The sequence below is a fragment of the Corvus moneduloides genome, chromosome Z, assembly GCF_009650955.1.
Source record: "Corvus moneduloides isolate bCorMon1 chromosome Z, bCorMon1.pri, whole genome shotgun sequence".
NCBI lineage: Eukaryota > Metazoa > Chordata > Aves > Passeriformes > Corvidae > Corvus > Corvus moneduloides.
In genome coordinates this window covers 15,257,708-15,282,844 of record NC_045511.1, presented here as the reverse complement: position 1 = coordinate 15,282,844, position 25,137 = coordinate 15,257,708, and the positions used below count along the sequence as shown (strand labels likewise).

Here is a 25,137-nt window from a genome sequence, read left to right as displayed (position 1 = left end):
AGTGCTGCTCTTGCGGCTCCATCCTGGGGCTCAGCACTGAAATCGGCTCCTGCCGCACTGACTTCCTCCCTCGGGCCCTTCGCTGACTCCCTCTCTGCCTCACTGCCTCCAGCAGCACACCGAAACCCACGAGGCCTCCTCTGAGTGAACTTCAGTGGCAGCACTGCCCGTGAGCGGCTTTCATGGCCCAGGGCCCTCTTCCCCTCGCTGGGATGCTTTAGGCGCAAGGGCCAGTCTGGCACCAGCAGCTGTGTGTTCCATGTCAGGGAAGGACTGGCAAGCCAGATGCCGCTCCTGGAGAGCTTCGTGCGGGGGAGGAGCACGTGTGGGTGCAAGCACTGACTTCCAGCTGCAGGCAGAAGCCCATTCAGACACTGGTTTCTCCTCTGTAGCGACCAGTGACAGGACCTGAGAGAATGGCCTGAAGCTGAGTCAGAGGATCTTTAGGTTGGATATTAGGAAAAGGTTCTTCACCCAGAGGATGGTTGGGCACTGGAACAGGCTCCCCAGGGAAGTGGTCACAGCTGGTCACCGTGGTCACCAAGCCTGACAGAGCTCAAGAAGTTTGGACAGCACTCTCAGTCCCAAGGTGTGACTCTTGGGGAAGTCCTGTGAACGGCAAAAATTTGGACTCGATAATCCATGTGGGTTCTTTCCAACTCAGCTCATTCTGTGACTCTCTGATTCTCCAGGGTATGGCCCCAGCAATGGGGCCTCTGCTCCAGAGGAGGGAAGCAGACCTCTTTGCACCATGGATACACCTTTGGGAACAGCAATCCCAAATGAAAGGAAGGGGCAGGGTGTAGTGCTACTGCTGCTGGTCTTCAAGCACCCCCATGACTGGTTTGCAATAGCAGGCAGGGGCAAGCAAGGTGTCAGTGTGTGGCTTTCCACATGCACCACAAGACTGGGGGAAAGATGGGGAACTGAGCTCTGTGCAGGAAATATGGGCCAAGCATGTTCCCAGAAACATGGGAAAAGGGCTGCCTGCTGGGGACAGCCACAACATGCTTTTTTTCCATGATATTGCATAATTATCAGAGACTGAAAAGTCCAGGGATTTCTTAATCAGCATCAAAAAGGGGAAATACGTGGAAATGAGGAAACAGATAAAGCAGCATGGTCACAGTGTCCGGCAATCCTGCAAAGAGGTAAAGGCAGCTCTCCAGGGCTCCTGGTATCAAAAGGTAGAGAGGAAGCAGCAGGAATAACCACCAGGGCCATAGGTTATTCAAAACAGAGAGGCTCCCTAAAAGAGAACAAGTCATGTGTAGAGGACAAAAGCAGTATCAGACAGGTAAGACGTAAATTTTTGATAAGACAAAAAAGAGAGCAAAGACCCATAGAAGCAGCCAGCAGCCCTTTTTGCAAACACTTCAAGAGCTCCAAATCTGCCACAATGTCTGTAAGGTCGACAGGAGAGCATTTCCTTGCAGCAGAGTGACCTCCCTGGGGTAACACAATTGCTGCGAAACGTGGCTCCAGTGCCAGTGCCCTGCAAGGTTTGTGGTGAAGCAGGACACACTCCTGGCAGTGTGCCTGGACCCTGGCATTGCAGGATGTGTGGACCCTAACATTGCAGCATGCCTGGACCATGGCATTGCAGCGGGATGCAGCTCCTCTCCAGCCTACACCTGCTGAGATCCAGCCTGCCCATCCTCCCACCTGAGCCAGATCTGCTGGGTGCAGCTGTCTGTGCGGCTTTCAGTTTGCCTGGTGTGACCAGAACATGTTGGACCCTGTGGAGAAAGCAGAACTGTCTTGCAGCACCCCTCCATCCTCCCTGCGAGAGCCCGGGTTACACTCGAGGCTGAATTTTTGTGATGTGGAGCAAGGAGAAGTGTGAAGAATTAGAGAGCTTCCTGACTGCTTGGGCCACACTTCCTCCATGGCTTTTGAGGTTTCACATGAGGCCATGAAGGGTTTTCAGAGATGCCAGATACTGGTAGCATAGGAGCTGAGAGCCATTGTGCTGCTGAGAGTGGTGCAGAGTGGGACCAGGGATGTGATTTTTTTAGACTTTTTTAATTTATGGGATTCTCCTACTCCTTTTGCACTGATCCTCCAAATTGAAGAACTCATTCCTACTGATGCTGTTTGCTTCTGCAGCTCTTCAATTTTTTTTCTTGAAAAGCCCAGACACACCAAGGGGCAGGGAGAGGTAACCTCTGAGTTGCTGCTGTTGCTGGAGGCAGAGCAGCAGTTGCTTCCCTCCACTCCCCAAACCTCCCAGATACCTGAGACAGAGCACACCTACCTCCCGAGTACCTCCCAGGCTGTGCCCCGCTGCCATGCCAGGGTCCTCTCTGTGCACTTGTAGCCCCAGGACACACTTTCCAGGGCAAATTTGTTTGAGAACAGTGAACTCTCTATGGGCGAGCTTCATATTTGAGCAAAGGAAATAAAAAGGCAGGTCCATGGAGGTGGGGACCCCAGCCCTGCCAGCTCTGTTGCAGGAAGAGGTGAAACACAGACAAGGGAGAAGAGGCTGAGACTGATTTTTTGAGCCTAGGAGGGAATGTGGCTGGGCAGTCTCCTTCTCTGTCCCTCAGAGGTAAAAGACTTCAGGGGTGTCTGCCCCCAAGCAGGTCCTATAATGGCAGAAAAATAAGAAAACAAGAATTTCACCATGTTTTGCCTAGGGTTAGATTTTGGGGGTGTCTGGGGGGAGTATATTGCGAAAGAGCCACTCTGCACTGACCTGCTCAGTGCTGCTAATAAAGGTGTTGCAGGGTGTGCAAATCAGCAGAAAGCAGAATCTGATGCCAGGTGTGTGAGCAGCAGTCCTTGCTGAGGAGCACAACAGAGGAAGGCCATCACAGAGAGCTGCAGCCTGGCTGTGAAGCCTCAGAGAAGACCTGAGGGCTTGTTTTTCTCCTAGTTGTGTGTTTCAGCTGGGATGCAGGCCAGGCACATCCAGCAAGGTGGCTGGAGATGCACAAAGTCATCAGGTCCTGCCCTAAACGTCCTCTGATAGTTGGGTCTGCTGCTGTGGCCAGTGCCATCAGCCTCCAGCTGCACAGACAGCCTCACCAGCAGCCCCTTTTCTGCCCCACTGCTGACTCGGGCTGGCCTCCCACCCCTTCATGGTCATTCTGGCTCCCACCATGTTTTGACAACACAATGTGCCACAGCACTTGAGCTTGAGGCCACCAGGGCTCTTGTCACCTTCTGCCCAAGCACCTGCTCTCAGCCCAGTCCTGAGCACCCAAACACTCCTGCCAAAACCTGGGCTTTCCCATCCATGACACACACTGCCAGGTAATTAAGATCATCTGTGCCCTTCAGAAGTCCATTTTATCACAATGCTTATCCAGGCAGTAACAAGGTGAGGGTTGTCCTGATGTAGTTACTTGCTTGACTTTCTGGGTGAGTATGGAAGCCACATATTCCTGCTACAGCCCAGCCAGAACACCTCACAAGTCCTTCTGAGATCTGTGCTGGGAGAGAAGGCAATGCAGCTCTGGTTAGTAGCTGCTCCTGACAGAAGACCTAAAACCACTGGTTTTAGACAAGCGATTGGAGACAGCGAGATTGCAAAAGGGTCATGGAGCTGAAAGAGAAAGAAGGCAGCGCTGACACTGGCGGAGTTTCCCTCTCCAATGAGGAAGCCTCTTGCACCATATGTGATTTCTCTGCGTGCCTGCTTCCTTTCCGTGCTTGCACCACTCACAATCAGACGGGTGTGCACTGAGGCAGCTGGCGTGGCTGAGACCTCAATTCTGCCCTGGGAGCATAGGCAAATATGGCCCTGCGATGGATGTTTCTCCTGCTCCTCACACTTCTGCTGGCTGCACAAAATAATGGTAACCCCTATGCCAGAAATCATGGAAAACCCCAGGAAAGAGGTAAGAAGTGCTCCCTCCTCTGCCCGCAAGAGAAGGTTTTACTGTGCTCCTGCCACAGAGCTGTGGGGCACCTTCATGGCTTGCAGGATACAGCATCTGTATCAGAGAGGTCTGATGTCCACACTGGGGCCCCAGTCCCCCAGCTGGGTTGTGGTTAGGAGGAGCTCTGTTTGGGGATGGAGGGCAGCAAAGCTTGGGGTGCTGGGAAAGTCTCTGCAGGGTCTGTAGTGTTCCTCCATGGAGATGGAAATACAAGATGTCCATCTGTCCTTGCACAGTGTGAGGGTGCCTAGTCCTCACCACAGAGGAGATGGGCGCTGGTGCCCAAAAGAGACCTGGGGAGCCACGAGCTGAGCCCCTGGGTGCCCAGGAGAGCCTGGGGGCAGGAGTTATAATATTCTGGGATTGCACTTTAATGGGCTTCCTTGGCGCTGGAAGGGTCAGGGCATCTCCAGGGTTCCTCTGGGCTCTTCCTACATTGGCTACACACTTTGATGCCAGCAGAGTCAGTGGAATTCGCAGGCTCACTGACTGCACTGTGTTACCTGCCCTCCCAGGAGGCTGCAATGTCCGGCAATTGAGCTGTGGGTCCAGGGACTGTGACCTTGCATTAGTCTGTATCTGTCTGGAGTATTTCTCTAAACTAATTTTCCTGGAGCTAGATGATAAAAATCATTAAACTAGCATCTAATCATGTCGTCCTGGTCCACTGCAGTGTTGTGTCTGGGTGGATGCAGGCTAGAGAAAACAGCTGATCTAGTGGCTGTGACAGAGTACAGGGAGTGGGATCAGAAACTTTAATTGCTGATGTGAAGTGGCATTAGGGTCTGTACTGTGTGAGAGGCATCACGGGAGCCCATTTCCAGGGAAAATGTGACCGTGTGGTTGCAGATAGTGGAAGCACAGCACACTGTAACGCAAAAAACAAGGGCTAAAACTGCAACAGAGGATATTCTCCCGCCCAGAGCATCTTTCTGCTGCCCAGATCCCTGATGAAGCTGTTCTCCCACGCCCACATGTGCAACCATGTCACGTTGTGTGGCTTTCCTGTTTGTTTTCAAGGTGCACAATAAGACCAGGATCTGTCTGTGTTGTGTACAGTGGGATGCAACAGGGGCCTGTAGGCCTGCAGACCCTTGTCACACTCTGCAGATCTCAGTCACCCAGCCATCCCCAGAGGAGTCTGGGGCTGCCTGTGGCAGAGACGATATTGCTGAGTTTGCACCTTGGTGTTTGTGAAAAGAGGAACCAAGACAAAAACATGTGGTGGCTGCGCCCAGCAGCGTGAGCAGCCCTGCCTGCATCCTCAGCACGTGTGCTCATCCCATCCTGGCACCTCTGCTGAGGTCCCACCCGACGGATCAGGGTCCTTCTCTTGCAGAGGAGCAGGGCAAGAAAGATGGCTGGAGTGAGGCAGGAGGGTCCCTCCCGTCCCTGCTAGGGTGGAATGGGCTGACAGTGGCAGTGGGGCAGGGTAAAGCTGTAGGACAGAGAGAGGGAACAACAGGGTGGGACCCCTGATTATATCCCATGTCCCTGGCAGATACAGGGTACAACCCATTGTGCATGGTGCTGCAGAGAACAGTGCAGAGAAGAGCAGCCCAGCCACAGGCACAGGATGTGGTTGTTATGTGCGGTTGGCATGGCTGCTCTGCTCACCCCGTCACGGGGACACTGTACACCGAGCAGGGTGCATTGTGGCATTATCCTATTGTCACCTTATTGCCTTGCTGTGCTGCTCCTCTCACAGGGTGTTTTTCCTCCCTGAAATGCCGTACCTGCACAAAACTCCCCTCCCTTTACAGTCCCAGTGCACCTGAAGACAGGTGGAGAAGCTTCTAGGGCACGTTTTCTGTGCAAATGCACAGATCCAAGCCGGTCCTGACCCCTTTTTCATCAGCCTTGCTTGACACTGTGTAGTGATCTAGTGGCAGCTGACAAGAAATTCTAAGGAGGAGCACAGCTGCCTTGACTGGGGGGTGGGAGGGTGGTAGCTAAAACTAAGCCACACCCAATCTGAAAGTTTTTGTGTCAGTCAAATTCCAAACTGTGCCTGAACAAATCCTGCGGGGAACATGAATGCTAAGAGGTACTGCACAGGAGTGCCTTGGGCTTGACAGCCAGGGGTGGTGAACTGTGTGCTCCACCACGCTTCCACTTCCCATCATCAGAGCACAGATTCAGGAAACACGGATTTTGCCTCCTGTTCTTAGACATCTCTCAGATGTCTTTAGCATCTGGTAGACCACTACAGGTTAGAGTGCCTCTGTTTCCCAGCTCCTCCCACAATGCCTTTTTCAGTGACCTGCTTTGCCACCCCTTTTCCCTGCCATGACTCCCAGGCAGAGCATCCCCAAGGTCTCGCTGAGGCTCCTTTTCCACCACTCTTAAAGACCCACTCAGCAGCTTTGATTGCCAGTGAGGAGTACAGAGATGCTCTCAGACCCATTTTTGTGCTCTCAGTACCTGCAATAAACACTCCACTGACAGAAAGAGTGACTGCTTTTCTTAGCTCCTCTCAGCAAGCACAGGGCATCGAACACAGCAAGGCTGCTGCGCACTTTGCTGTCACCTCTCTCAGCTGCTGAGCTGCCCTGCCAAAAGGGTTGAACTTTGTCTACTGCTTCTTAGGTTTCACCTTGTCCTTTATTCTTTGTGTGTGAGATAATATAATGTCAGAAAGGACACCTTCTGCTGGTAAGCAAAGGGCTGAACCCAGGAGCCTGACCTGAATTGTCAGCATAGCTGTTTCTCTTTTCTCCTGACCCTCCTCTTTTGGCCCATGCTGGGACTTTGTTTAGCCTGCCAGGCTCAGAACTCCTTGCAGCAGGGGCAGGAAGTCCAGATATTTCTGTAAAAGGCTTTCTATATTCAGAGGTAATAAACAATATGAGCAAGGAGGGTATTCATTTAATAGCATCAACCAGGAAAAAAACCAAAACAGTAAATATCTGCCTTTAGGAGGCAAATAGACCAACCTTTTGTCACCACTCCTGTCTTGGGCATTCAGCATTTCCCATTTCACAGTGAGCACACATTGCACGTTACAAAAGGTGCCTATTTGGTCACATCTACACCATATTTTCCTTGCTGAAATTTCACTTGACTCAGCCTCCTTCCTCTAGCTGGGGCAGAGAGCCTGTGGGCGGCTCTCTGCACACCACTGTGCAGAGTGGTATAAAAAACAGTGTCTGAGGACTGTTCCGTTACTCTCCCAGTTGCTGTTAATCCCTACAAGGCTGAGTGTTTCTTTCCCATTGCTGTCTGAGCACACTCTGTTCTCCATCCGTGCACCGGCTCCCCACATACATCCCGCTGCTTTGTACAAGTGGTGAGCTCCATCTCTCCAGTGGAGGTCCCTTAACAGCTTCCCATGGATATCTCCAAAGCACTCAAACAGTCACCCCGGGTTAGAGCACAGGCTCCTTTGCTCCAAGGTGCCCTTTCCCTGTGGCAATTCTTATGCAATGATTTGGAAAGGAGTGTAAGGAGGGTGAGGACAGAGGTGTCCCTCCCAGCCTGTGCATCTTGACTGCACCCAGCAGTCATGGATTAGTTTCTTCCAATGAGCCTCAAGTGCTAGTCACATGCCTGATAGGCTTGGACTTACTGGAGATGTGAGGCCAAGTTGGGCTGTAATCAGCAATGTTCTTGAGGTAAAAACAGGCATGGACTGAAAGTGTCTTCTCTTCCCCATTCTGCAGGGAAGCAGAGCTTTCTAGGCTTTACCCTCAAACAATCACCAGAAATGCCAGCAGGAGGGACTCTGAGCAGCTGTAGATGCCTGGATGCAGATGGTGTCAGTGCTGTGACAGGGGGTTCAGCTGTCACAGGAATGTGGGCAGGAGGGAAGCCCTGGAGGAGCTGTGATGTTTGGGCACTGCTGGCAGGGTGCTCTGTGTGCAGGAGGTAAATAGGCTTTGGCAGTCCCTCAGGCTTCCCTGCTGGGGTACACTACCCCTCTGCAAGGCAAGCAAGCTTGTTTTGCCATGCCCATCCCTCTGTCAGACCAGGTTAATTCCTAGAGTGGTTTCTGATGCTGGTGCATTCCCCTGTAGTGGTACTCTCCAGTCACTGGCTTCTTTGAGTATGGGAATGAGCTGTGGGTTCTGCCTGCCTTTTCTGATCTCTCCCACCCACCCCTTGGGCTCCACTCAGCACAGTCCATACCCAGTTTGGGTCTGGGTGCTGTATCAGCCTCTGTCTGCCCCATACCGGAGCACAACAGGGGCACACCTGGCAGGTCAAAGGGCACAGGGGAGCCCATGGGGAATTTAAAAAGTGGGGCCAAATGATCACCTCCGTTCCCAAATTCAGAGAGATGCTCTAAGACCCATGTTTGCGTTCTCAGTGGCTTGCAGTGCAACTCTCCAATGCAACTGGAAGAACAGTGGTTTTCTCTGTGGAAACAGTGGTTGCTTTTCTTAGCTCCTCTCAGCAAGCACATGGCACCAAACACAGCTCAGAGAGCTTGGCAAGGAAACGATCAGTCGCAGAGGCCAGGAATGCCCCTGGTGTTTGCAAGGGGCCCTGTAGGCAGAGGAAGAGCAAGCAGGGAGCAAGAAGGTTTGCCTGCAGGACTGCTCTCCCGTGTAGTCTTTGTGTCCGAAGGGCAGATGTGGCCACTGACACACTGCTGGCACACGTGTCATCTTTGCAGAAGCACATTCCACGTGTCTACCCTCGCCTGAGGCTGCACTGGAAACCACGCTGCATCCCATCAGCATCCCACCATTCCAGCTCAGAAGACACTGACAGGAATACTGAGGAAACCCTGGAGCAAGTCTGCACCTCTGTGGAGCCCTTCTCACCTGAAACAAAGACAACAGAGAAGAGGCTGATGTTCCTGGCAAAGGATGAAGTCTGATGAGTGCCCAGGTCTAAGAAGAATGATTCACTGGAGTCCTGGTGAAGGTGGACAGGCTAGTCAGAAATGTGTGGCTGTTATGCCAGCTCAATTAATGCAATCCCTTTATACCTGTTTCCAGCCCAGGAGTCTTACACAGCACCTATTTTCTTGTGCCCATAACCAAGGGAAAGTAACCCAAGTCGCAGGGGGCAAAAGCAGGGACTGGCAGAATGAAGACCAGCCTGTGGTAGGAAAAGACCAGGTTTGAGACCATCTGAGGTACCTGAAGGTGCACAGATCCATGGGACCTGATGAGATGCATGTGTGGGTCCTGAGGGTGGGGGAACAAGCAAAGACACTATCCACCATATTTGAGAAGCTGTAGCAGGGAACTTCCAGTAAAGTTCCCACTGACTGTAAAAAGGAGAAGCACAACCCCCTTTTTAAAAAAGGGAAATGAGGGAGACCCAGGGAACTACAGGCCAGTCAGTCTCTTTTTGGTGCCTGGCAAGATCATGGAGCAGTTCCTGCTGGAAACTTTTCTAAGGCACATGGAAATGATTGGTGATGACTTCACAAAGAGCAAATCATATCTGAGAAATTTGTTGGCCTTCTATGGTGGAGTGACAGCATTGGTAGAAAAGGGAGGAGTGACTGATCCGCCTGGACCTGTGCAAGGCATTTGACACTGTCCTGCATGATATCCTTGTCTCCAAGGTGTGGGTGTGGGTGTGAAGGTGTGGGTTTGATGGATGAACCATGACGTGGGGGAGGAGTTAGCTGGATGGTCACACTCAAAATGTTGCAGTCAGTATATTGATGTCCACTGGCACAGGTTGCCCAGAGAAGCTGTGGATGCCCCATCCCTGGAAGCGTTCAAGGCCAGACTGGATAGAGCTTTGGACAACCTGGTGTAGTGGAAAGTGTCCCTGTGCATGGCAGGGGGGCTGGAACTAAATGATCTTCCTTGGGAACCTTCCAGCCCAAGCCATCCTATGCTTTTATGAAAGACTGAGTAAGTCCTAAGTGCCTGTAAACAATAATTAGCATAATGCTAAATATGCCTAATTTCCGTTGTGCCGAAGTTGCGCTTTTTAGTAAAAGAAAAAAATTTAAACTTTAAACAAAGACTAGCTCTCATTTGTGCTACAGTAAGTCTGCGCTGTACTGCACCTCTAAAGCAGCAACTATGAGATATAGCTTTTTCAAACACAGAGTTACCCCTGGCCTCTGCAAGGAAGCCCAGTAAGTCTAGAGAGGTTCATTCACAGTTGTTCTAGCAGTAAGAGCTTTGCTGTATGAAAAGACTCAGGGAGAGCTGGAAGCAAGGCAAAGCTCTGCTGTGCAGCTGCAATCACCCTTGCCAGCAGAGCATCCGTGTTTGTGCAAAGACGCTGCCCCAGATACCTCGTGAAATCTGCATCTGTGCCAGCAGAGTGCCTGCAGAGGAGAATTTCTCTTTCCCTCCTGGTTTCCTGCCCGGCAGGTTGCCAGGAGTGGTGCTGCCAGTGGGGTTTGTGTGCTGTGGGGACTCTCACAGCTACCAGGCAGTGTGGAACAGTTACAAAAGGAAAAATGATGAGGCCTCCTTGCACTGAAGTCAAGAGTGGGGCAATATGGGAGAGGCCAGCCATGCTTGTGAGCACTCACAGCCCCCTCAGGTCCTAAGGCTGCCTCCACTGGCAAGTTTCCATCCCCTCAAACTGCTTCTTGTTTCAGGCCAGGCCCCACACGACTCTTTTCAAGCAACAATTGTTCACATTTCTGTGGTGACTCTAGGACTGAAGAATCCCCATCAATTAATAATCTTTGTATAGGCACAATTTGGGGCCCTGAAATGCAAATTAAAACACTTTTGTTTTTTGTTGCAGTGGGGATACTGCAACATGCATATATCAAACCAGGAGTCCCGTGGAAAGGAAATATATATGGACAGACAGATTCTTGCTAGATGTTTCAGAGATGTTTATTTCTCCAGCCGCATGGCCGGGGCTCTGCCCAGGAACTGTTCCAGTCACGGGACCAAGGGTCCTTCTGCCCGCGCAGGGAACACGAACCAACCAATGGGAACGAGGCTGAGCAGGGGCAGGGAAACCCCGTGTCTGTGCCCTCAGGGCCCCTCTCCCAGGGCTACATGGCAGGGGAGGGACCCCAACAGTTTTTCATGCTTTCACGAGTAAATCTCACCTGCCTGAAATACTTGCTGCTCAATTTCCCAGTCTGGGGGTATTTTTGTTCCATTTATTTGTCAGGGGCTTCTTTCTGTCTGGGGTGGTGCAGTTGTTCTGGTCCACTACTACATGGGTTGTGCAGAGCACTCCAGCTTTCCTGGGCAGTCTTGATGCCATTTGTACTGTAGGAAATAGTATAAACTCACTGTGCCTGCCTGGCTGCACCCTGGTAACTTTGGACAAAGATTGGGTAGCTACAGCTAAATTTGTATGATGGATGAACACTCACAGAGAGTTATATTTCTTATTACGTGAAAAGTGGGATCTAATCAGACAGTAGAGACCCAAATTAGGGCAATACAAAGAGCCAGCAGCACTCCTGTCTAGAAGTTAATGAAAATTAATATGAAGATTTACTTCAATCAATTGCCCAATCTACATGCTGCAAACCACAACCAAATGTGCAGCCATTGAAATACCTACGTGCAGTCCCTGTCGAGCCCCTTCTGCCAGCTCAGATGAGGGGCTGTGGCTCGTCTTGGGTGAGGATGGGAGGGATATGGGACAGGAGGCAGCTGCTCCTAGGAGCCAGCAGATATTTTGTGAGAGGGACAAAGAAGAGGAAGTAACAAGTGAAACATCCAGACCAAAAGCAAAGTGGCAACTTGAGTGGGATTTTGCTGCAAACAAGTGTGTATGTGGGTGTGAGCAGATCGTGGCCAGCACGAATGACAGGAATGCAGATGAGTAGTGCAGCAGAGGGTCTGGTGCACTCCCACAGCATCTGTGTTTGTGGGAAAGAGCAGCATCCCCCAGGCTGCTGGATCCCTCTGGCTGGGGTGTCTCTACAGCAGCAGGTGGGCAGCAGGGCCCACTGGGAGGTGCTGTCTCTGCCACCCCTCTGAAGAGAGGGAGAGAGACTGGCACCCCTATGGATGGAACACCCTCGCCCCGAGGACGCTGCTGGAGCCCAGTGACCCTCAGGCTCTCCCTCCTGGCCTTTGCACACAGGAAGATGTCCAGCTCCCTCTGACTGGGACCCCAAACTGCAGTTTAAACCGAGGAGGAGCAGCTATGCCTTGAACGAAGTGGTGCAGCTCAGCTGTGTACGGGAATCTGTGCCATCCGTCCCACGGATCCAATGCATTTCCAGAGGGACCCGGATTCTGTGGAATGACACTGCCACCTGCAAAGGTAAGCACAGGCCTGCACCACCCTGACCCAGGGTCCTGAGCTGGTGACAGACCCTCCGTGACCTGGTCATGCACGTGACAATGCAGGAATGGCAGGCCTGGATGCCTTGGCTTTCCCCCATGTCCTGGCAGTGATGATGCTCTTTTTGTCTCAGCACCTTGCTGTGGGCACCTGCCAGGGTCTGTGCTCCTGGAAGGGGTTCAAAGGCAGGAACAAGGGCCCTGCACTGGGGCCTGGTTCACGCCGCCGTGACTGGGAAAGGAACAGCGCTGCGCCTCCCTGAGTGTCCGACGTAGGTCTGGAAACCTCTGGGGTTCCAACCTACGGTTAAAGATCCTCAGGAGGGGCTGTCAGGCCACCATGCACACGCTCACTATCCCCAGAGTGATGTCGAGCAGGATCACAAGCGACTGAATCGCCAGCGCACTGACCGAAGGCAAAGAGATCGAAAGAAGTCTTCTGTATGGGTTATGAAGGCTTTTATTCCTCAGACGTCCCAGGGACAAAAGATGTTAACAAGGGAGGGTCCAAGGGTTTTATAGGGATACAGCCCACCAATCAGGTTTGGGCAAAGGGGAGGCGAGAGTACAAACTGGCTAATCGAGGAAGGTGGGAGGGAGCAGGGAGAGAGGGACCAATGGGATATTGAAGAACTTTCTAGAACATATATATATTCAACAGGGTAATACAAGGACATATACATAAAATGAGGAGGGGAAACGATAATTGACAGTTTACATAACAGAGCAAGGGACTGTGGATGCTCATCATCACCTTGTGAGAGAGTCTAAACTTCTGAGCCAGCCCAGCAGGAATTCAGGGCTGCATTCTGTCCCTGCAGTTCACTTGCCACTTGAGAGGCAGTGGCAACCACTGCCACAGGGGCCTACTGTATGTCCTGTGCCTTCAGACAATGACTGGGCATATGGCCAAGGTGGTGAGAGGGGAAGGAACTCTTTGCAAAGGCTGGGGAGAAATTCAGTCCCTGCTCACCCTTATCCAAATGGAGCCTGAGTGGGGAACCCTACAAGTCTGTAGTAGGCATGGATGGGACTGCTCATGGATGCTGTCACCAATAACTCTGTTCTAGGCTGCAAGAGAGGGATTTGGAGTTGAATGTGGTAACCAAAGGAGATGGACCCTGTCAAAACCACATCAAGAGATACCCCAGCAGACCTCCTCCCATCCTGCTCACATGTGCTCCTCCTCTTCTTCTCTGTGCAGAGAGATGCCAGCGGCCCCGGTGGGACTCACAGCTCCAGTTTAGCCCAGACCAGAGTTTTTACTGGGTCGGTGAAGAGGTGACAGTGAGCTGCTTTATGAACAACACTCCTCCCCTTTCTGTGATCAGATGTGCAAACAAGCTTTTTCGAAGTTGGAAGGATGCTTGGGAGGTGAACATTTGGGGATCATGGCAGAGGTTGGCAGAGGACCTGACCTGCCCTATGGGTAAGTTGGGGACCAGTAGGTCTCCCCTGCTACGTGCACTTCTCACTGTGGATGGGACCTGGACATGCTGCTGTATCTGTGAGACACCTTGGGCACAGCTCAGAGTCAGGTCCCAATTGGCAGCAGTCTCCACAATGGAGAGGGTTAGAAGCCTTCAGTGTGGGACAGGTTTTCTCTGTCTCTGCATCTCGTCCCAATCTATTCCTGACCTGTATGTCATGGGAAAGTTGGAGTGGGACAGATCCTGCCCCTCAGTTCACCTCTCTCCTAGTAGCCTGTATCACCTTCTTGCCCAGGCACATGCTCTTTTTCTGCTCTTGGGGGCCTTTGGGTTTCCTCATGGTGTTGAATACTGACATTAACCACAGTCAGTCATGGAAAAGCCTTGGTCCCTCTCCTGCCTGAGCACTGCCTGTCTGAGAAGGACTTTCACATTTTCTCCCTGACAGAAAAATGCCCAAAACCTCAGTGGGATGAAAGACTTCAGTTTTCAGAAGATGAAAGTGAATACCCACAGAACAGAGAACTGACACTGACCTGTCCTGAAGGTCTCGAGCTTTCCTTCCCCGAGGTCAAATGTACAAAGGAACTTCAGGTGATGAGTGATGGAGAAACAGTCTATGGAGATGTCTGGTGGGGCAGGAACAGCACAGGTGCCTGGACACGCATTGAGGGGGATGTGCTGTGTATGGGTAAGTGAGGCTGCAGAAGCTCTCCTGTGTCTCCCCTCTACCTTCACCCTCCTTGGGGCTGTGGTGCCTGTGCAAAACGCTGAAGAGGACAACCCAGCCAGGAGACAACAGCTGGGCAAGCTGAAAGCTCCTGCAGTGGTTCCTGAGCAGGCCAGGTCTGGGGCTCCCAGCCGGGTGCCCGGGCCTGGGGCAGGATCCGAGGCTGCCACCAGGTGCCCATGAAGATTCCATTACCTTTGCTGTGCCTCCAGGTGCCACCCTCGAGTACACAGGTCTGCTTGTTCCCCTGCTGGCCCATGGATAAGGAACCTGGGGGACATCTCCTGCACTTGCAGGAGCTGGAGCAGAGGGGAATGAAGGGAGCCCTGATGGTGCAGGGCGTACTGAGCCCTTGGCATTGGGACAGGAGGCTGTATGGGAAGGATCTGGAGGAGGAGCAATACTATCCATCAGGGGATGGGGATGCAGAGCTGTCCCATGCGGAAACAGAGCTGTGCTCGCTGTGGGCATGGCAGTGCTCAGGAGAGATGGGCAGGGAGAGATAACATGGGAACATCCATGCTTTGGGCTGTGGGACGTAGATAGAAGTAACCACAGACAGTAGTGGATGGATAGGGGAAGGTTCATAGATGAGTGATCCTTCACAGTTTCCATGCACAAAGAAAGCCCCTTCCCAACACCTCTTGCCTGAAGGTCACATCCCAGCAGATGGATGTGTCACCTTCCCTCCCCCTTCATTGGCTGGAGGAGTTGCTGGGGATTTGTCTCTCACCACCCACCCATACCCCATCTCATCACCTCCAGCCCAAATAACACCCACTTTCACCTCTGCCAGAAATGTGCCAAAGGCCCCTGTGGGACTCCAGACTCCAGCTGGCACCAGACCAGAAGAATTACGGGAAGGATGAGAAAGTGATGCTGAGCTGCCCTGCAGGTCTCCAGCCATCCTTCACTGAAATCAAATGTCAGAGTCAATTCCAGGACTACTATTATGACCAACCTGCATACAGGCAATTTTGGCTTGGAAGAGACTCCAGCGATTCCTGGGTCGCCATTCAGTCCCATGTGGAGTGCATCGGTAAGGGAGGGATCAGAAGCAGGATAGTCCCTTGCAGTGGGAGATCCTGTGAACGTGTCTGAGGGGGGACAGCATAGGAAGGTCAGGGTTTTTCCTTGGGCCCAATGCTGTGAGGCTGGTGGCTGTGAAAGCAGCTCCTGCTTCGAAGCCAGGATGAAATGTCTCCTGTTGTGCTCTCCCGTGCCACCAAAGGATGACTGCAGCCACACAGCTCAGAAGGTTTGAGGGAGGCAGGATCCTTTTGCTGCTTCCTGTGAGCTGTGATGTGGCCTAGCTGGGGACACACTCTCCTGGCTCCCCTCTGCTCCCCCAAAATTGTCTCATGTTTGACTGAACAGGTGCAGTTGTCTCACTGGAGAAATTCACCCAAAGGTTCACATTCCGTTTCCTAGTGCACCTTGATCCCAAACGCCTCCTGATCACCTTCAAGGGATCTGCAGTGACCACCTTCAGTCTCTCACTTTCCATCCAAGCAGGCTGGTGGTGGCAGGGGGACAATGCTGCAGTTTGTGGTGCTCAGCTGGGCATCTCTGGTCCTCTGCCATCAGGGCTGTTTGAGAGCAAAGCCTGAGCACAAGTGGCTTGTCACCAGCATTTCCCTTTGTGGCTGTTCAGAGGTTGATCTGAACCTTGTGAGATCCCTTGCCTGCCCCTTTGGGAGAAGGAAGATTGTATTTTAAGCCCTTTCAGGCCTCACAAAGCTTCTTGCAGAAGCTTGAACAGGCAAGAGCTCCTTCCAGGAGCCAGTGTTCTTGTCTGGAACAATCATTGCCACAAAGCCTCCCCCTGCAGCACTGGACAAACTGCTGGGACCAGCTGTGCCTACTCAGCCTGGAGGATGGAGAATTTGGTGAGAAGGAAGGGTTGTGTCAGGAGAAGAGGGCAGGGGCATTGGTAAAGCAGGAGATGTGAATGGAGAAGGCACTGCTCACCTCCTGTCCCACTACCCAGCGGTGTGGGGCAGGAGGAGAGCGGCCAAGGGACTGAGTGAGTGAGAACAGGGAGCCCAGAAGTGTCACAGGGGCATGGCTGATCCCTGTGGGAGGGATGAGCCATGGCTGAAGGGACATGCATCCCAGCGGGAGTGGTGGTGCCACGGGCCAGCAAATGCCAGCTGAGCTGGGCTGGGTGACAGGCCTGAATGAGAGGTTGGAGGGCGTCTCCTGGTGCAGGGGTGATTGTCCTGGGAATCTCCCTGCTGTGGGCTGTGGAGAAGGGAATATGGTGCCCAGGACACAAGGGTGAATGGGGAAGGTTCATAGATGAGTGATCCTTCACAGTTTCCATGCACAAAGAAAGCCCCTTCCCAACACCTCTTGCCTGCAGGTCACATCCCAGCAGATGGATGTGTCACCTTCCCTCCCCCTTCATTGGCTGGAGGAATTGCTGGGGATTTGTCTCCCACCACCCACCCATACCCCATCTCATCACCTCCAGCCCAAATAACACCCACTTTCACCTCTGCCAGAAATGTGCCAAAGGCCCCTGTGGGACTCCAGACTCCAGCTGGCACCAGACCAGAAGAACTACGGGAAGGATGAGAAAGTGATGCTGAGCTGCCCTGCAGGTCTCCAGCCATCCTTCACTGAAATCAAATGTCAGAGTCAATTCCAGGACAACTATTATGACCCACCTGTATACAGACAATTATGGCTTGGAAGAGACTCCAGCGATTCCTGGGTCGCCATTCAGTCCCATGTGGAGTGCATCGGTAAGGGAGGGATCAGAAGCAGGATAGTCCCTTGCAGTGGGAGATCCTGTGAACGTGTCTGAGGGGGGACAGCATGGGAAGGTCAGGGTTTTTCCTTGGGCCCAATGCTGTGAGGCTGGTGGCTGTGAAAGCAGCTCCTGCTTCGAAGCCAGGATGAAATGTCTCCTGTTGTGCTCTCCCGTGCCACCAAAGGATGACTGCAGCCACACAGCTCAGAAGGTTTGAGGGAGGCAGGATCCTTTTGCTGCTTCCTGTGAGCTGTGATGTGGCCTAGCTGGGGACACACTCTCCTGGCTCCCCTCTGCTCCCCCAAAATTGTCTCATGTTTGACTGAACAGGTGCAGTTGTCTCACTGGAGAAATTCACCCAAAGGTTCACATTCCGTTTCCTAGTGCACCTTGATCCCAAACGCCTCCTGATCACCTTCAAGGGATCTGCAGTGACCACCTTCAGTCTCTCACTTTCCATCCAAGCAGGCTGGTGGTGGCAGGGGGACAATGCTGCAGTTTGTGGTGCTCAGCTGGGCATCTCTGGTCCTCTGCCATCAGGGCTGTTTGAGAGCAAAGCCTGAGCACAAGTGGCTTGTCACCAGCATTTCCCTTTGTGGCTGTTCAGAGGTTGATCTGAACCTTGTGAGATCCCTTGCCTGCCCCTTTGGGAGAAGGAAGATTGTATTTTAAGCCCTTTCAGGCCTCACAAAGCTTCTTGCAGAAGCTTGAACAGGCAAGAGCTCCTTCCAGGAGCCAGTGTTCTTGTCTGGAACAATCATTGCCACAAAGCCTCCCCCTGCAGCACTGGACAAACTGCTGGGACCAGCTGTGCCTACTCAGCCTGGAGGATGGAGAATTTGGTGAGGAGATGATGAGAAGGAAGGGTTGTGTCAGGAGAAGAGGGCAGGGGCATTGGTAAAGCAGGAGATGTGAATGGAGAAGGCACTGCTCACCTCCTGTCCCACTACCCAGCGGTGTGGGGCAGGAGGAGAGCGGCCAAGGGACTGAGTGAGTGAGAACAGGGAGCCCAGAAGTGTCACAGGGGCATGGCTGATCCCTGTGGGAGGGATGAGCCATGGCTGAAGGGACATGCATTCCAGCAGGAGTGGTGGTGCCACGGGCCAGCAAATGCCTGCTGAGCTGGGCTGGGTGACAGGCCTGAATGAGAGGTTGGAGGGCGTCTCCTGGTGCAGGGGTGATTGTCCTGGGAATCTCCCTGCTGTGGGCTGTGGAGAAGGGAATATGGTGCCCAGGACACAAGGGTGAATGGGGAAGGTTCATAGATGAGTGATCCTTCACAGTTTCCATGCACAAAGAAAGCCCCTTCCCAACACCTCTTGCCTGCAGGTCACATCCCAGCAGATGGATGTGTCACCTTCCCTCCCCCTTCATTGGCTGGAGGAGTTGCTGGGGATTTGTCTCTCACCACCCACCCATACCCCATCTCATCACCTCCAGCCCAAATAACACCCACTTTCACCTCTGCCAGAAATGTGCCAAAGGCCCCTGTGGGACTCCAGACTCCAGCTGGCACCAGACCAGAAGAACTACGGGAAGGATGAGAAAGTGATGCTGAGCTGCCCTGCAGGTCTCCAGCCATCCTTCACTGAAATCAAATGTCAGAGTCAATTCCAGGACAACTATTATGACCCACCTGTATACAGACAATTATGGCTTGGAAGAGACTCCAGCGATTCCTGGGTCGCCATTCAGTCCCATGTGGAGTGCATCGGTAAGGGAGGGATCAGAAGCAGGATAGTCCCTTGCAGTGGGAGATCCTGTGAACGTGTCTGAGGGGGGACAGCATAGGAAGGTCAGGGTTTTTCCTTGGGCCCAATGCTGTGAGGCTGGTGGCTGTGAAAGCAGCTCCTGCTTCGAAGCCAGGATGAAATGTCTCCTGTTGTGCTCTCCCGTGCCACCAAAGGATGACTGCAGCCACACAGCTCAGAAGGTTTGAGGGAGGCAGGATCCTTTTGCTGCTTCCTGTGAGCTGTGATGTGGCCTAGCTGGGGACACACTCTCCTGGCTCCCCTCTGCTCCCCCAAAATTGTCTCATGTTTGACTGAACAGGTGCAGTTGTCTCACTGGAGAAATTCACCCAAAGGTTCACATTCCGTTTCCTAGTGCACCTTGATCCCAAACGCCTCCTGATCACCTTCAAGGGATCTGCAGTGACCACCTTCAGTCTCTCACTTTCCATCCAAGCAGGCTGGTGGTGGCAGGGGGACAATGCTGCAGTTTGTGGTGCTCAGCTGGGCATCTCTGGTCCTCTGCCATCAGGGCTGTTTGAGAGCAAAGCCTGAGCACAAGTGGCTTGTCACCAGCATTTCCCTTTGTGGCTGTTCAGAGGTTGATCTGAACCTTGTGAGATCCCTTGCCTGCCCCTTTGGGAGAAGGAAGATTGTATTTTAAGCCCTTTCAGGCCTCACAAAGCTTCTTGCAGAAGCTTGAACAGGCAAGAGCTCCTTCCAGGAGCCAGTGTTCTTGTCTGGAACAATCATTGCCACAAAGCCTCCCCCTGCAGCACTGGACAAACTGCTGGGACCAGCTGTGCCTACTCAGCCTGGAGGATGGAGAATTTGGTGAGGAGATGATGAGAAGGAAGGGTTGTGTCAGGAGAAGAGGGCAGGGGCATTGGTAAAGCAGGAGATGTGAATGGAGAAGGCACTGCTCACCTCCTGTCCCACTACCCAGCGGTGTGGGGCAGGAGGAGAGCGGCCAAGGGACTGAGTGAGTGAGAACAGGGAGCCCAGAAGTGTCACAGGGGCATGGCTGATCCCTGTGGGAGGGATGAGCCATGGCTGAAGGGACATGCATCCCAGCGGGAGTGGTGGTGCCACGGGCCAGCAAATGCCAGCTGAGCTGGGCTGGGTGACAGGCCTGAATGAGAGGTTGGAGGGCGTCTCCTGGTGCAGGGGTGATTGTCCTGGGAATCTCCCTGCTGTGGGCTGTGGAGAAGGGAATATGGTGCCCAGGACACAAGGGTGAATGGGGAAGGTTCATAGATGAGTGATCCTTCACAGTTTCCATGCACAAAGAAAGCCCCTTCCCAACACCTCTTGCCTGAAGGTCACATCCCAGCAGATGGATGTGTCACCTTCCCTCCCCCTTCATTGGCTGGAGGAGTTGCTGGGGATTTGTCTCCCACCACCCACCCATACCCCATCTCATCACCTCCAGCCCAAATAACATCCACTTTCACCTCTGCCAGAAATGTGCCAAAGGCCCCTGTGGGACTCCAGACTCCAGCTGGCACCAGACCAGAAGAATTACAAGAAGAATGAAGAAGTGATGCTGAGTTGTCCTGAAGGTTTCCAGCCATCCTTCACCCATGTCAAATGTTCAAGCGAAGTCCAGTCTTTCACTCGTGGGAAACCTGTGTACAGAGAAATCTGGAATGGAAGAGACTCCAAAGGTGCCTGGGCCCGCATTCGCTCCAGCGTAGAGTGCATCGGTAAGGAATGGATTGGGAGCCCTCTTGGCTGCCTTGCTCTGCCCTCCCTGAACAGGAAAAGCAGGCTGGGGGGCACAGGAGATTTGTGGCTCCGTGCTGCCTGGGGAAATGGCAAGTGCTGCTGAAGGCAGTGTCAAGTCCAGCCTGTAGATCACCACTGAGGTTGTCAGTGATAAGGGTCTCCCTGTGGGCTTCTGGCAAATTGATGTGCACAAAGGAGAAGAGCATGGGGGAGGGATGTGTGGTGGGGTTTGTGGCCAGCACACAGCATCACAGTTTGAGCAGGATCAGAGGGCTTTGCTGCCTGTGTCCTCTCAGACAGTGCAGCTGTGAGCACCACAGCTTGCTCCATGTGGGCTGGGCCCCCTCCAGGCTCTGTGGAATGGTGGGTGCAGGCTTGGCACCCTCTTCTCACAGCTTAGGGCATTCATGTTCCCTCCAAGGGAGAGCAGAGCTGTACCTGCTGGACTGTAGAGATTCTGGGACACACAGACACCTCAGTTTTGAATCGATGGGGAAAATTGCTTGAGCAGCAGTAGTTCCCTCACTCACCCACATTCATTCCTGTCCAACTCCTCCTGCTCCCCTTTGAGAGAGCTGCAGTGACCACCTTCAGTCTCTCCCTTTCCCTCCCACCGGGCTGTGTGATGAGCAAGGTTGTCTGACTGCAGCATCCTTGCATGGCTGGGAGTGGAAGGGAAGAGAGTGACCTTCTGGCAATCTTTCCTTCACAGAAGTCCTCCAGGTTGTCCCCGGGACCTTTGAGATTTCCAGCACCAGCATCAAACTGAACTGGACCTGCAGGTTCCCTGATGCCTGCCAGGGCATGAGGGCCATGTGCCGGCTGGCAGCGCCTTCCTCTCCTCCCTGTGAGGCTGAGGAGGTGAATGGAGAGCAGATGTTACATGGCCAGGCAGGAACATTCACCTGCTCTCCTTTGCAGCCCTTCACTGAGTATAGTGTCACCATCAGCCTGCCCCCCAATGAAACCCTTTTCTCATGGTTGTTCATGACAGAGGAAACAGGTATGTGAACAGAAATATCAGAGACGAAGAACAGTCCAGAGCTGTGTCACAGGTGGATAGATGTTCTCCTCACCTGTCAGCTCATGCAGAGCATCTCTGCTCCCTGCAGTGATATGCCTGGGATCAGGGCTGCTCGGATCCTGGGCAGCTCTGGGGAAGGGGCTGTGAGAAGAGCCCTGAGCAGGGCACGTCCCATTCTCATTGTCCCATGCCACACCCCACTGTTGTGCTTCCCCCTGCTGCAGCACGTGCAGCCTTTGCAGGGAACAAACCCTTCCTGGGAGTCCCTTTGCAGCCTGTCCCATGGCCAGGAGCTGCCTGCACCCTCCTCTGGCCTCAGCCCCTGCTCATGGCCCTGTGTGTGACCCCACCGTCTGTGCTTCCAGTGCCGGACAAACCAGAGGAGCTGTGGCTGGATCCCAACAGGGGCTCTCTCAGGTGGAAGGCGCTGCCCTCCTGCAAAGGGGAGATCATCGGATACCAGGTACCAAGGGACCAGGGCAGACCTTCAGCTCCGGGCCTGGAGCTGTGTGCAGGCAGACTGGGAAGTGTGGGAAAGGGACAGTCGTGATGACCTGAAGGAGGAAAGAGAAGCGCAGGGCTCCTCTTGTGGAGGATGTCACCACAGTGCCTGTGGTATTGCAAGACCTGTCCTCGGGCTCAGAACATGTATCTACAGCCCTTCAAACGAACAGCATCCCTCTTTCCTTCACAGGGGCTCAGCCCTGTGCTCACAGAGGCTGCTGCTCGCACATCCCGAGTGTTGGCTCCAAATTCTTCCTCTCCTCTTCTCTGCTCTGAGGTCCCCGCGCGGGGCTGAGGCTCCTGCCCGTTCCTCTCCGGAGCCTTCCCCACCGGGCCAGGCACACGGAAGGGCAGGCTGGCAGGGCCGTTGCCAGCTGCAGGCACCTTCCCAGCGGGCAGCTGGGAGCTGTTGCATTCCAGCTGTGTCTCCTGTCCGCAGCTGAGCATCACGGCCAGGAACGCCGGGGACAGCGGCGTGCTGGAGATGGAGCGGCTGCGGCTCAATGGCTCCGTCACCGAGCACCGGCTGCCGGAGCGCAGCCCTGGCCGCAGCTACGCGGTGACGATCCGGGGACTGACGGCTGCTGGAGCCGGGGCTGCGCTGGCGAGGGAGTTTCCCACCGGCAGCTCGGGTAAGCTTTGCTGTGTCGCTGTCCCAGGAGCCTGGGCACGGAGGAGCTGCGCTCGGCAGAGCTGCGTTGCCCGAGGCTGGCCCTGCTCCTCGCACAGCCCTGCCCGTGCTCATTCGGCGGGTGTTCCCCTCCAGACACCCCGCACCCCCAGGGCATCAGCTGCCGCAGCGTCCGCGACATCGCCCCATCCCAAGGGACGGCCGTGCTCCCCCTGCGCCCCATCGCCCGTCCCTCTGAGGCAGCCAGGTGAGCGCAGCTCTCGCAGCTCTGCAGCCCCGGCATGGCTCTCCCCACGCCAGCGCTGGCCTGCAGACGCCTCCTTTCCACTGTCCCCGCTGTCCCCCCCGTCCCACCGACTTTGAGCCCTGCAGGGAGCACCAGCTGATCGTGGCCACGACGCACGACGGCTCGGTGACGGAGAGCATCTGCGCGGGGCAGCCACAGCTCTTCAATGGCAGCGTCTACCTGGCCGCTCTTCTCAACCTCACCGCCCCCACGGACTTCGTGCTGGGCGACGGCAGCCGCGGGCAGGGCCACCACAACGCTGCCCTCCGCCCGGGCTGCGACTACACGGCCCTCCTGCGCCTCGTCCGCCTCTCGCCGCAGGTACCCATCGCGGGGCTCCTGCTCCCTGGGGATGCTGCCGGCCGGGGCTGGGCCCCTCGCTGCGTCTGGGCTGGCTGTGAGGGCACACTCCTCTCCCGTGCCTGGGCAGGATGGTGTCCCTGGGCTCCTGGGCCACAGCCGGCTCACTCGGTGGCCCTGGGTGGGGACCTGTGCTGCCAGGTAGGCTCGTGCTGCACGAGTGGGCTGAGCTCTCCCTCCTGTCTCCTCCAACAGGCAGAGAAGTTCACCTGTGTCTGCTACAGCTTCTCTGTTGGTAAGTGTCTCCTTGCTCGTGGTGCCCAAGCCTCTCTCCTGCATGTTCCCTTTTGCCAGCCTGGCAGCTTCCCTGGAAATGAGCTGACACAGGGCAGGAGCTTCTGGGTCTCACGTGGAACAGAGCAAGATTCCCACACATGGGGTGATCCTCCCTCCCAGAAGAAGCCTCAGGCAGGACACAGGCCTACACACTTGCACATACCCTTTGCCATTCTTGGGGCCATTGCCAGCAGGAGGCCAGGCTGTGGGCACTCACCCCTGGCTCTGTGTTAGTTGCAGAACAGACTGCAGGCTCGTGGCATGGGATTGTGATTGGACTGGTTGTGCTTTTGGCAGTCCTCCTCGTGGCTGCAGTTATCCTGTGGCTTGTGATCTCCAGGTGAGTAGTTATCGGACAGGTTCAGCAGGGACATGCACAATGCCAGTCTCTTACCCAGAACTCCCCTTTGCCTTTCCAGGAAAAGGAAGTATTTGCCCAACAAAACTAAGGAGGGTAACTAAAAAGGTAGGAAAACGCAATTCTGCAGACAACCATCACGGAGGGGACTACAGGGCTGTGGGACAGCTGGGATGAGGCAGCAATCTCCTAGGAGGACCTGAGCCCCAGGAGAAGCAGCAGCTCATACACTGCACTGACACATCTCCCCATTTGCCTTGGCTGGGGATGGTCAGGATGGCTCTGCCCACTGAGCCCCACATGGCAGCAGAGTCTGGTTCCAGGCAGTGCTCCCAGCCTGGAGCAGGGGCAGGGGTGAGCAAAGACAGGCATTCCAAAGGCTCAGGTCTTTGAGGGACCCGTGTGTGCGCCATCCCTACCAGGGATCTGCAGGGACGGGTCTCAGGAGGGTCAGGCTGAGGTGCTGCTGCTCTCGTCTCAGCACTGACAAGCACCTCTGGGGTCCTGTGGCTGGGCACAGCTGAGATGAAAGTGTTGGGCTGTGGCAGGCACTGCCCTGGGCTCCAGCCTGTCTCTGACACTGGGTGCCCTTTTTCGCCATAGGTAAAGGGGGCTAGGCTGGAGGTCAGTCTCTTCAGCCCCAGCCAGGACCGTAGGGACATCCAGAGCAGTGAGGAAATGGAGAAAATGGGAAGGATAACCCAGCCCAGTGCTGATGGCTGCCATGTCCCCTGGCTCTTCTGTGACTACCAGCATGGGGGTCCCATGCAATTTATCCAATTCAGCAAGGCAAGAGAAAAACAGGAGGTCAAGAAGGGTTGAATATTTTCAATCCTCAGCCCCTTCACCTCCCAGGTTTTGCTTACTGCTTTTGTAAGGCCTTTGAATTTGGCCTTCTGTAGTCCTTTTTTTCAAGCTTTGCTTCTATTTTTGCTTTCCTGGAAGCAGGACTTGTATGCCAGATTTCCCAATCCCAGACCCACACAGGCTCAGGATGATGGCATTCTCCTGCTGTGCTCTGGGTTTCCAACCCTTCTGCCTTCTCTGCTGATATTCAGCCAAGGCCTGGCTGGACTGCTTTGTGACTGCCTGTTTTGTCTGCACAACAAATAAAGGCTTATGGTTTGGAGGGGCTGCCTGTCCCACTCAGCTGCTGCCTGGTCCCCTCATTGACCCTGTGGGGTCACGTTGCCTTGCTGTGCCTTGTTGAGAGGGGCCACAAGCAGGGCTGCTATGACCC

General features: G+C 54.1%; 1 protein-coding gene across 2 annotated transcripts; it reads left to right on the top strand.

Annotated features, from left to right (window-relative positions):
* The first annotated feature begins 3,634 nt into the window (after positions 1-3,634).
* LOC116437858 lies at positions 3,635-25,046 on the top strand. 2 transcript variants are annotated; one of them, XM_032096140.1, is made up of 14 exons: positions 3,635-3,848; positions 11,880-12,062; positions 13,287-13,511; positions 13,961-14,203; positions 15,039-15,281; positions 21,171-21,461; positions 21,848-21,945; positions 22,426-22,618; positions 22,753-22,864; positions 22,990-23,224; positions 23,459-23,498; positions 23,774-23,879; positions 23,959-24,005; positions 24,501-25,046. In XM_032096140.1, exons 1-13 carry the CDS (start codon positions 3,746-3,748, stop codon positions 23,999-24,001), a joined length of 2,115 nt encoding a protein of 704 aa, XP_031952031.1. In that variant the 5' UTR covers positions 3,635-3,745; the 3' UTR covers positions 24,002-24,005; positions 24,501-25,046. The 2 variants fall into 2 exon arrangements, with proteins under 2 accessions (XP_031952031.1, XP_031952032.1); XM_032096141.1 differs by lacking the exon at positions 11,880-12,062.
* Positions 25,047-25,137: the final 91 nt, after the last annotated feature.

Coding starts and splice junctions, on each gene's coding strand:
- LOC116437858 (XM_032096140.1), top strand. CDS start 3,746: ATGGCCCTGCGATGGATGTTTCTCCTGCTCCTCACACTTCTGCTGGCT. Junction 21,462..21,847: donor GTTCATGACAGAGGAAACAG/GTATGTGAACAG, acceptor CTGTGCTTCCAG/TGCCGGACAAACCAGAGGAG. Junction 23,499..23,773: donor CTGCTACAGCTTCTCTGTTG/GTAAGTGTCTCC, acceptor GCTCTGTGTTAG/TTGCAGAACAGACTGCAGGC.